The following is a 12,370-nucleotide window of genomic DNA, read 5'->3' on the forward strand; positions in this document are numbered from 1 at the left end:
GGGCAATTATACTGCAAGACAATACAAATTACCATAAATTGAATATATTTGATACCAGGAATATCAATGAGCAAATCTTTATCCTTTTATACAGGTGGATCAACTGGCTTTTTAACTGTGTCACTTGTGTAATTTTACAATCATAATTAGGAATTTCACCATTTTTTCAAACAAATATCAAAAATTGTCAGCCTGCATCCTGGACCCTTTTGAAAGGCTTTGCCACAATTAAAATTTACAAGAAAAAGGGCCTTGGTGGCGTATTAGCGGAAAGCGGATGTGTTTTCCTGACACCTCTCTTCTCTGCACCCTGTGTTTGTTTCAGAAGAGCTCTGAGAAATTAACTTCTGTTGTTGCTCTAGCTTTGGAGACATTGCACAACCCATTAGCTGCTCTTTCAGCCCTAACAGCTACTCAGAATCAGTGAAAGAGAAGAGGCGAGGGGAAGGAGGGCGGACGGGGAGGTTAGCGGAGACTACATAAAAGGCATTTGGTTCACATGCCGTGGCGTTCCACGTTAGAAAACTTGTGGGCAACAGCCAGATTATGGCAAAAGCATTCCAGTCCAAATGAGATCAATGTTGTTTAACAGCTATAAACATTGCATTTTTATCTCTAAAACCAAGGTGTTAACCCCAGGAAGACAGTTTGGACTTTTGTGGAGGAGTAAAACAAAATAAACTCGAAGCACTCAAAGATAGTGCAAACCTCTGCCAAGGCCAATTTCTCCCATCCTGCAATAGAGTTATGMGCAGAAGGAGAGATGGAAAGACATAAGTTCTGACTTAGCAAAATTTAATCAGGCAGTATGAATGGGATTTCTTCCTGATGGAGTCCAATGCGAAAAAAAAAAAGTCAGAGACTCATCACCCAACATTATTCATCCACAAACTGGTCCTGGATTAAACTTCTAAGTGTCCATCAGTCAGATTACACCATGTAAAATGTCTGTTTTAACCTCTTTTCTGAGTTTTTAATGGTTTGACTATGTTTATAAACTGCTGCTTCCTGGTACAGTCGCTCTGGAAGCAACTTGTCTTTTTTATTATTTTAATTTTTTTTGAAACAAGCAGTTAAAGCAACATGCAGTATCTGAGCGCTTTTAGTACAAACACACACTGCCATGAACTTCTGACTAATCACACAGAAAAGTTCTTATGTGGAGGGGGTGCCTCATATGGTTGATCAGCTGTTCCGGACAGTCCAGCTTCGGCTCGGTTGCAGCAGGACCCTCCCCCCACTTTCGGTGTCTTCAGATATTCCCGTAACATGAAGAGAATCACATTTCTTTCTCTACATCTCCAGACAGCATGTAACGTCACCAATATTAGTTGATAACAGAATAATCACAACTTTCCCAATAGTAGACATCCTGGGAGGTGTAGTTCTAGCGATGCGACTTGTACTTCCTGTTTCCTACGGGCATGCGCCTGACATAATGACACTGCATAGCCTGGCTGATTCGCTGGAATTAAATGAAAAATTCCTGTATCTGCATCGTGATCTGGGACATCACCAATATTTAATGGTGTGTTCCTTTGCCCAATACAGACATGTGGTAAAAATTTCATGACAATCTGTCCACAAGTTTTTGAGTAATTTTGTCCACAAACCGACCGACAGACAGACAGACAGACATATGTGACCAAAAACATTACCTCCTCCCTTGGCGGAGGTAATAAACATATGTAAGTCAGATGTAAGGAAAATAAAATGCAATTTTTTCTGTTTTTATGAATCAGGTTTACTCTGATGTTGCACCGCTGTCTTGTGGGGTACCCTAAGGTTCAGTTTTGGGCCCAATCCTCTTTTTATTGTACCTGTACCCTTTAGGAGGTATTTTAAAACATTACAGTAATGTGTCCGACCATCTGTATGCTGATGACATACAGTTGTACTATTCCTTTCGACCCGAGTTCTTCAAACTATCTGAACTCAGTAACTGTCTGTCAGAAGTCAAAACATGGCTGAACAACAACTACCTGCAGTTAAATGCAAACAAGACTGAAACTCTTATTATCGCCCCTGATGATAAAATCCCTGTAATCAGGCAGCACCTTGCTTTTTTAACCCCTTCAGTGAAAAATAGTCTCAGAAATCTGGGTGTTGTCTTTGATAGTTCTATGTCTTTTGACAGTCATTGTAAAATTTCAGTTCGTAACTGTTTTTATCATTTAAGGAACATTTCAAAGCTGAGATCTTTTGTGTCACAAAAGGAACTAGAGATGGTTGTTCACGCTTTTATTTCTTCTCGTTTAGATTACTGCAACAGTCTTTTTACATGTCTAAACAAATCCTCCTTGACTCGGCTTCAGTCTGTGCAGAACGCTGCAGCGAGGTTATTAACAAAGACCCACAGGAGAGCCCACATTACACCTGGTTTAGCCTCTCTGCACTGGCTCCCTGTGACTTTGAGGAGTCATTTTAAAATTTTAGTTTTAACTTTCAGAGCACTTCATGGTCAGGCCCCCAAATACATACTGGGCCTTCTGAAGCCTCTCTGTCCATCCAGKACTTTGAGGTCTTCTAATCAAATGCTGCTGATGGTCCCTSGAACCCATTATAAAACCCGTGGAGACAAAGCTTTTCAGGTGGTGGCCCCGAGGCTCTGGAACGCTCTCCCTCTGTCCCTTCGCTGCTCAGATTCTACTGACTCTTTTAAGAAACATCTTAAGGCATTTTTATTCAGACAGGCTTTTAGTTAAGTGCTTTTTATTGTGTTTTAATTGTTGTTTTTATATCTGTGATCTGTTTTATTGTTTTTAATTATTTTTTTTGCTTTCTGTGAAAGGTGCTATAGAAATAAAGTTTACTTACTTACTTACTTACTTACAATTCACTACAGTGCCAGTTCATTTACACATTACAATGTGTGAAAGCTGCATTTTACCACAGCGCAAAAATTCAATAAGAACTGTAAATGTTTGGAAATACAACAATGATCATGTTAAATTTTGCCAAGTCAGTCATGTGTTTTTCTTCCAGTTGCATGTCCGTAAAGCATTCTGTTTTTTAGCATATACTTTTACTCAAACTTAAACACCAACTAAGGAATAATAACACTGCTTTCCTGTTTCCTCAAATGTTGGATTTGGGAATGACAGTGTGTGCTAACAGGATTTGTGTTTTATTGATGTGCTCAATAACCTGGCTAAATAATTTTAGCAGTAAATGCTAATCATGTATTTCTCTGTAGTTTAGACATAAAAACACCATAGCAATCACCACTCATGCCCACAAAGAAAGAGTACTTTTAAGATGCAGGCTGGGTTCTAGCAATGGGGCGAGCTGAATTTGASCAGAAAAAGTGCAACCATGCACACCTGCTTCAAAACATTTTATCGAAGGTAAAATACCAACACAAAGAGAAAAAGCTATCAATTTGTCCGTTCAGTGTCCGTGTTCCCATCCCTGCATTCTTTTGTCTCTAAACAGGTACAGTAAACTTTAAAACATTTTTTACTGTAGCCTACTGCTAGCTTTACTTTTGTAGCATCAATGCTAGCCTCACACAGCGTTCTACTGAAGTCAGTCACACACAATAATATCACTGCTTACACAAATTTTAAACATCACTTTTAAGTTTAAGCTAAGCAAGAATACACCAGTAAAAACACCTGTGAAGATGGTGGATTTTCATACCCTCCCCTCCTATTTCATGAGCACCACACCTGTTGGCACTTCACTCTAATTAGCTCCTGGTCTTTATAAGCTCCATCTGGACTCCTGATCTTCGCTGATTCATCACTCTGTTTTGGGTAGTGTTCAGAAGCCTGCTTAAGTTACAGCTACAGCTACAGCTAAAGATTACAGTTAAAGTTATTGTTAACGTTAAAARGTATACTTACCCTTTTGTTTACTCCTCTTCAAGKTGTTTTTCATCAGGACGTTTCCACTCACACCAGGACTGCTCAGGTTGATCACCTGCCACAGGAACTACCACTAAGAAAGCTCACTCTTGATGTTCTCACTGGCCACTCTGCCTGAAGATTTTTGCCTCTCACCTTTTGGTTCCAAACAACTTTTCTGGAGCACCTTGGTTCTTCAATCGCTGTAAGAAATCGTTTACCAACTAAACTTCACAACAACAATTATCAGTTTCACTGGACTCATCTTGGACTCTTCCCTTTTTTCAAGATAGATGACCATAACACCTGTAAATAAAATCACTWACATCATCAGCTCTGTGGATGAATATATAAAGTTCACACGAGAGGATGTAAAAAATGGCAGGTTGGCGTTCCTGGATTGCGATGTCTCGGTTTCGGATGGAGGACGGTTGGAAACTGGCGTGTATCGTAAGCCCACCCACACAGACCAATATTTGCGTTTTGACTCCCACCACCCACTGGAACACAAGTTAGGAGTGATCAGGACTCTGTACCACAGAGCAGACAGTGTCCCTACAAACCCAGGAGCCAGGCAGAAAGAAATCACACACACGACAGGCCCTGGAGCAGTGTGGTTATCCTGACTGGGCTTTCCTGAAAGCAGACAGGAAACACAGACAGGATTCCATGCAACCTTCAGGTGAAAATGAAGACCCCAAACCCAGACCCAAACCAGTGGTTATTCCGTATGTTGCGGGTGTTTTGGAGAAATTGAGACGTTTATTTTCTAAACATAATGTCCCAGTGGCTTTCAAACCCCAAAAACACATTACGGCAAAGGCTGGTTCACCCCAAAGATCCGGTGCCCCAGCACAAACAGAGCAATGTTGTATATGCTGTTAAGTGCCAGGAGGACTGCGACCAGTTATACATCGGGGAAACAAAGCAGCCACTGTTCAAAAGAATGTCCCAACACAGACAAGCTACGTCTAATGGCCAGAACTCTGCAGTTTTCACTCATTTAGAGGCCAGCGGTCACTCTTTCAGAGATGAGGATGTTCTCATTCTTGATAGAGAGGAACGTTGGTTTGAGAGAGGAGTAAAAGAAGCCATTTTTGTGAAGAAAGACCATCCATCATTAAACAGAGGTGGAGGCCTCCGTTTTCAGTTGTCCCCCTCCTACAGCACTGCTATTGCCAGTATCACTCCACCCCCTGTTAACAATAGGTGTTAATTAGGTGTCAACGATAGCCATGTGATGTGAGTATCAGTCACAGGGAGGCAGTGCTTAAAAGCCTGAATTTTGCCTGAAACTCTCAGACTGAAGAAGTCTCTTGGAGGAGAGACGAAACGTTTCATTAGAGAAGAACCCGTCCAGAAGACCTATACAATTTTTTTCTTTTTGATTTTTTACCTGGATTACTGAGATGCATCAGGACAAAATCACTTACCTTTTTACTGCTTGTATCCCGTGTGTTCAGTACCATTCTAAGTCTGACTTATTGAGTTTTAACTTCGAAGGTAYGGCCTTATTAATTAAACTGTCAGAAATTACAGCTGCTAAGCTGATTTTTAGTTTCTATAAATGAAAATAAATACTTAAACAACAGAGCAGAGCTGAGAGTCGGTGATCAGAACATATTCTGTGTTTAAGATGGTTTCCAGTCTTGGTGATAGGGTTGAACAATTTGCACGTCTGGCAGAAAAACTATAATCAATCTGGAGATTATAGATAAGGGCACTAAAACCAGCCAAGCACAGCTTTTTTTCCCCTCTTATCGCAATTACACCTTGCCCTCCCGCCTCAGGTACAGCCAATTAAGCTTGGAGAGGACGCGCCCGCAGCCACTTCACATTGAGGAGGCCTATCAGACACTCCCGGTCCCCAGTGAGGGTGCAGACAGAGCTTGTTAACAGCAAGACACAAAGAACAAGCTCAAGTATGTGTCATTATCACTGCAGGTAGACTCTGTCATGTATGTTCATGTATTCTTCTAAAACTGAACACATGTAGGAAAACCAGCCCTGAATGATGAATCATGATCAGTCTTCTGGAAGAACTACTGATGAATGTATTACAGAAAGGGAACAAGGCCAAAAAGACCTTGCCCTAACACCCACTGATCTCACACTCTTGCTGTGTTTTAATATCCCATTACTTATCCCTTTATTTTACTTTTTATTGTGGAACAGCATTCTTTTTATGCAACTGTTCAGCTACGCAAAGAAAGAAAAGTAAGTGAGGAAGAAAAAAAGACTTGGAGGTCAAAGTCACAGAAAACAGAATTTTAAAAAAAGTCCACCTTATTTGACTTTTTATCCCCTGCTCCTTCTTCAAGTCTAGCTGGATTGAAAAAAAAAACCCAACATTGTTGCTAGCTTGGAAATGAAAAATTAATCACTCAACTTCACTGTGATGCGTATCATTGTCTMCTTCGTCAGCAAATGGAGGTTACCTTTGCACACACACAGGCACAAATAAACACAAGCGCCTGAGCTGATCCAGATCTTTACCCTTCTCTTCCTTCTGCCTCTTTGATGTTTCAAAGACCAGACATGCAGCATCTGGATATACAGCTGAATGATCCCACGCCATTATATGACTCGGCAGTTCCGCTCAGAACCGTCATCGCTCATGGAGCAGAGAGGAAGTGCAGCCAGATCACTTTTTGTGTCAGTGTCACACCGACACTTGGGGGATGATGTGCCCTCAGGGTAGTATCTCACTGAGCCATGGCTGTTGAATAGTTGACAACTCAAAATTGCAAGAAAATGACAAAAAAGAGGCACAAATTACTCCAATTTTTCTCTTGAAGTTTCACTGAAAACTGAGTATTTGCGACCAAATAACCAGCAAGATGTGTCGCTAAATTTGGAGCATCAAATGATCTAAATCAAGGCATAATTTGGTGTGCAAACCCTGCAAAACTGTATTTTATGATCACACACATTATTTTGTTCTCCGCCTCGACCTACGTCATACCCAACTGCTGCCACATTCAAAGTGGTCAACACTAGTGCTGGGCGGTATGACCCAAATTTTATATCACGGTATTTTCAACATTTACACCAGTTTCATGATATATCACAGTATTTTTCTTTTCATCGCAGGTCAGCTGACAATAAAATGTACAAACACTGCTTATTGACTTTTTTCTTTTACGGTACAATTATGTACCTCTGTCTGTGTCTCTGTGTCCCTCCTCCAAATGTATTTTCTTCTCCTCCTGGTTGGAGACTGTAGTCACGCATTTTGGTCCGATAGTGAAGGAGGAGGGTTGCGAAAAGATTATTATCGGGTCTATTGTTTTATGTTATTTAATGAAGCTTAACAGGACGACTCACCTTGCACACCAGTCTACTCAACTCTACTACAAAACTACTTCCCCCGGGCTTTTCACAATAGAAGCACAATAAAGTCTCCATGCGTCTCCACGTCTCCATTTTAAAGTTGCGCGTAGTCTAACCTTGCACGTCACTGATATGTTTACAACATTCAGCAAAGGAGAAAATGGGATTTTTTTATGTCAGTCAATATAAGCAGTGGAATCGCCACCTGCTGCCAGTTACGCCAACATTAGCTTGCTAATGTGCATAGCGGTGCTGCGAGGAAAGGTGTCCCCCGGGAAACAGTTCACTGGCGGCCGTGATGAAATGTTCCGAATGTGTTCAGGCTATATAAACCGGTACGTTGGTATTCAGAAAATTCATATCATAACAAAAAATTAAAAAATGGTATTGGGTACGAACCGGTATACTAGCACTAGTCAACACTGTTTAATTTAATTTCACAATTATTAACAATTCATCAAAGATATGGTTTTAAACCTGGACATTTTGGGCTGTATTCCTGGCAATTTTCTGTTAAAGGAATGCTTCCATGCAGGTGGCAAAATGTTGCCCTAGCACTGTAGAATTTACAAMAAACTAAAATGACTCATTTGAGATGCCTGTGACTCGAATAAGAAAAAAAGGGATGAAAGAAAACTTCTCGTACAATTTATTTGAACATGTTCAAAATTGAGGCAACTATCAGTCACAACCCAAGGAGATGCTACCTTTAGGTGTAGCTAGAAGACATAAAGCAATGTGGCTGCTTCAGGTCCTCTCACTGTGCTAAAAGCAGACACCTGAACGAAGCTCAATCACACACATGCAAATTAGCGAGACAAACAAAAACAGTACAGCAGATGGACTTTCGCTTTCAGCTGTTTGATGAAGGGATTAAAGTGTTTCTCTGAGCACAACAGACAGGAATCAGATTGTAAGCTAAATAATAGGCTACCACAGAGGGGGAATCCATCTACCCTTTATTTTGACCATACGGGAGACGTGCTGCTTTAGAGTTGGAAAGAGACAAAGTAAAAAAATAGATTCTCCCTCTTGGCTTGTTATTGAATACTATCGAAGTCAAAAGGGGGTAAATTGACTAAGTAGGTCGAGGCAAAACGCACACAGAGAAAATATGCTAAATTCCAATTCTGATTGGCCTCATGGGTGTGTGGATGCTGCTTTCATAATTGTCTTCGCTTGATTCCCCTCTCCTCGTTTCAACATTTGCTGTGACATACAATGTGATGGAGAGGAAAGCAGCTTCCTGTTGATGCAAATGATGTTTGTGGCTTGGCACCCCCCCGCTGGGACTAGCRTCTGAAAGTGGCTTCTTCCACATCAACGCAAACAGCCGCTGTGCCGTTACTAGCGGAGTCCACACGCAGATGGCTCTAAAACCGAGGGAGTGTGTGAGACGGTGCTACTTACCACGCTCGCTGGACAGGGTGGTATCTGTCAGAGAGGGAGAGAGAGAAGGGGAGAAGAGAGAGACCACAATTATTAGAATATAATAGGTTTCAGAAAAGGTGGCATTAAAATAACAAAGGCACAGGTAAACAAGAGGACACAACAGWTCAATTTCTGAGGATTAATGGAAAGTCACAAGCGATAGCGGGACAGTGACATAACCGGAACGTAAGGCGACCGCTGGAGAAGATTTGCTGTCACAGCTTTGTAGTCATTCGCATTTGTCTCTGTCGATTATCAAGGCGACTCCATTTAAGGAGAATACAGTTTGTTTTCTCCCTTCTACTTCTTGTCATTGCCTGAAGCGGTGGAATTCATCATCTTCTTCAAACGCTCAATGTGATATCTGTGTCTCTCTTATGTTTCTCCAATAAAACCCAGGAAAAAAAAAACCTGAGGTCTGTTTCATATGCACGCCACACAAACTTCTGTTCATCGTCCTGGAAGGCATTTGTTCGAACAAAGACGCCACAGTTCAGTGGCAGAAGAGAGGAAAAGGCAGCCGTGGAGGCTCCTCACGTTTGTTTGTGCTGACCTTCTCATGTCCTTTAGAGTTGCCTTGTGAGATTTGATCAGAAGCAATCTGTACAGCTCAAGTTCCCATCAACTCCTATATTATTTTTAAAGCCAGAATATTTCATAGCACTCGGTTTCTACACAAATAATATCAATGTCATTARAAAATGGCTGTATAAAGTTTCATTGGTTCTTTTTCTCAGCAATAACTTCATTTAAAGAACTTAATGATAATGGTAAATAACAAGTTCAGCTTTTGGCAACACAAATTATTTTCTTTAGACTCAAATGGATTGCTTCTACTTTCTATCTTGATCCAAATAATGTTTTTTTAATACCCTTTATTATCCCTTAGAGGGGAAATGTTTTCTCTGCATTTTTACCATCACATCTGTCTCACAAGTGTGAGATAAGGGGGTGGGTAAAGGGCCTTGCCCCATAGTGGGCCAGATGAGCATTTCCCACACATATTTTCTAGTCCTATGAGTTGAACAACCTTTGATAAAAGGTTCACCTTCTCTAACCTCTGCCACACAAGATGTTTTGGTTTYGATATAAATGCCTCTCAGTTACTGGACAGCATACCATGATAWGATTAGTTAGATTGGTGCTTTTTGTAGGTTTCCTGATAACTCCTGCAAGGCACACACCTGGAACACGTTGGTATGCCAAACTGCTATAGAGGACTAGCAGCAACATCACTTGAAATGTGTGACTAATAATACACAATTCAAACTTGTCATGTTTACCTGAGACAAGCTTTTCTCAAATATACAGTGAGAGAAGACACAGTTGTGTTCTGTGTTGTTGTAGGTTTTAATATTTAAGAAATAAAACAATTATTTGGTTTTAGGGTTTAATGTTGAGGTAATGATATACTGAAGTTCAACAGCTCTGTCTTTAGCAACGTTTTGCTCAGCAATAAAAATTAAATATGGGTCGTCACCCACAACTGAGACACCTGCATCACTGCCCTGACCTCGGCAGTAATCTAAATTCATSGTGTTACAACAATGCATGCCCTGTTTTACAGAGTGGAGGTCAAAATGACAGCATATACGATTTWACAAATAAATCTTAGAATTCAGCCAATTTTAATTAACATCAATTTATTTATGCAAGATGGAACATAGACTGAATGCAAACACAGTTCCCATGATGTTTTGACGGTCCTCCTCTGAGCCAGTTTTAATATCATCTTGCCTGATAAGTCCTATCTTTAAAGTTCCTCCAGAGGTCTTGGAGTTATCTTGCATTTGATTAAATGACTGTGAGGTCATCTGGTTATCTCACATCCTGCCTCTAGGTCTCTTCATCATGTGGTTTCCACTCCACACAAATACATTTGCATACAAYACAAGCAAAATCAGCAATTTGTTACAAACGAGGGGAGGAAGCCCAGAGCAAACTGATGCGTTGGCCTCAAACTTCCCCTTTGCTGTAGTCTCTGTGACATCTTAATACTATTACAACATGCACGCACATTTAAAAATACAACAAGAACTAAAACTAAAAAGGTAAAACAATAGAAACTTTATAAAGCTTTTTTTTTCCAACAGGAGATGACAAAACGTGTCTAAATGTTGAGGGTTTTTTAGTGTTTTACAACAGGGATATCAGACACATTTACACAAGAGGGCCAATTCAAAATTTTGTCCAATAAAACCAAAAGCCAATCTCTGTCTGTGTTTATTGGAAAAAAAAATGTTTTAAAACAAATTATTCTAATAGAAATACAGATTACATTTTCCAAATATTATTTTATGTAGCATTTAAAACATACATATTCTAATGGCTACAAAAATTAATACATTTAGAAAGACATCTTTAGCATTCTTTTGTTTTACATTACTCCACCAAAACCTTTGAGTCTATATATTTTTTAAAGATATATTTTATTACAATACAACAAATCAGTAAAAAATAAAAATAAATCACTAAGCATCCAAGTATTTGACTTTAAAATATAAAGGGAATACAGGGAAAATACAACTGAAGTTGATTCTTTGTTGCTCTTTCTACATCAAAATTAAAGCTTACTGAAAAAAAAAAAATCTAATTTATTTTTCTTGGCTTGAAAGTTGTCCAGCTGTCATCATGAGAAAAAATGAACTAAATCCATTGACAAAAAGAGAAGCCATAAAACYGTTTTACATTTAAAGTACTGCCTTTTGGGCTGAATACAATATTAATGAGGGACAGATTTGGCCCGCGAGCCTTGRGTTTGACACATGTCTCAGAGCAATACTGAAGCTCTATTAAAAGGTAGTTTGTACTGTAACATACAGTACACAGTAGACAAGTTATAAAGGCAGAAAGTTGGCATCATTTTCTGGTTGAGGAGAACAAATAAAACAGATATATTAATGTAAAATGGAACATTCAGAAAAATGCCTCAAATACAGCATGTATTAATCTCTTAAACCTTCTAAAAACTTCACTACACTAGGACTAAATCAGCTGTTACATGTGTCTGTAAACAACGTACCCACAAGTATAAGAGGCCAAACTTTTCACTTCAGATCTTGAAATAAGAAGCTGCAAGTTTGTTCAACAGCTTCAGCTACTGCAGGTTGGTTGTGTCTGCTAAATTATTAACATTTGAATGTGAAGGCATACCAATTAAATAAATGTCTGAACTTACGGAATAACTCGCATTGATTTCCCAACAACATTCTGTATTAATCAATTATGGTTTCTAATCTCTTTAGTCTCCAGAGCAGTTGCATTGCTAACATCGTGTGATCAATGACGAGCATCGATGCCCAACGAGCTGTGATTTTTTTTCTCCCTCACCCACATCTTCTYGCGAATCACTTTAATTGGATCTGAAAATCTCTGCAACTTTTCAACATGTTAACAAGAAAACAAACATGGCACCATCTAAACGAGAGATTTTCTTGCAAACAGCCTGACTGTCTCTATTCCCCTTTACCATGTAGAAAAGCACCCCACTCCATCCCAACAGAACTTTGCCTCGCACATGTTCAATTATTCATCTCCCTCTGTCAAGAATTCATCCGTTGCGAGCACTTGCCAGTATCTCTCCCCTCCCCCTCCCACCAACGCCGCCTCACCCCAGGCAGGCTCAGATTTGGCATATGGTGGAAAGCAATGCTGCTTTTCCTTCCCTCCTCAGTTGGCCTCTTGGCACGTACAAGAAGAACAGTAGCACACGCCAACCTGCACGCAAACCAACTCAGTAATCAATACACACACACACA

At 40.0% G+C, this 12,370-nt stretch overlaps 1 protein-coding gene across 2 annotated transcripts in view; it reads right to left on the minus strand.

The window, feature by feature from the left end:
- The window catches only part of cdh4 (cadherin 4, type 1, R-cadherin (retinal)), a 369,348-nt gene that overhangs the window by 213,353 nt on the left and 143,625 nt on the right, over window positions 1–12,370 (minus strand). For both annotated transcript variants that reach the window (XM_014019336.1, XM_014019335.1), the window contains exon 3: window positions 8,592–8,615. In XM_014019336.1, the coding sequence (XP_013874790.1) occupies window positions 8,592–8,615 (24 nt within the window). The remainder of the gene's footprint in view (window positions 1–8,591; window positions 8,616–12,370) is intronic.

This window comes from Austrofundulus limnaeus, unplaced genomic scaffold, assembly GCF_001266775.1.
Source record: "Austrofundulus limnaeus strain Quisiro unplaced genomic scaffold, Austrofundulus_limnaeus-1.0 Scaffold216, whole genome shotgun sequence".
Classification (NCBI taxonomy): Eukaryota; Metazoa; Chordata; class Actinopteri; order Cyprinodontiformes; family Rivulidae; genus Austrofundulus; species Austrofundulus limnaeus.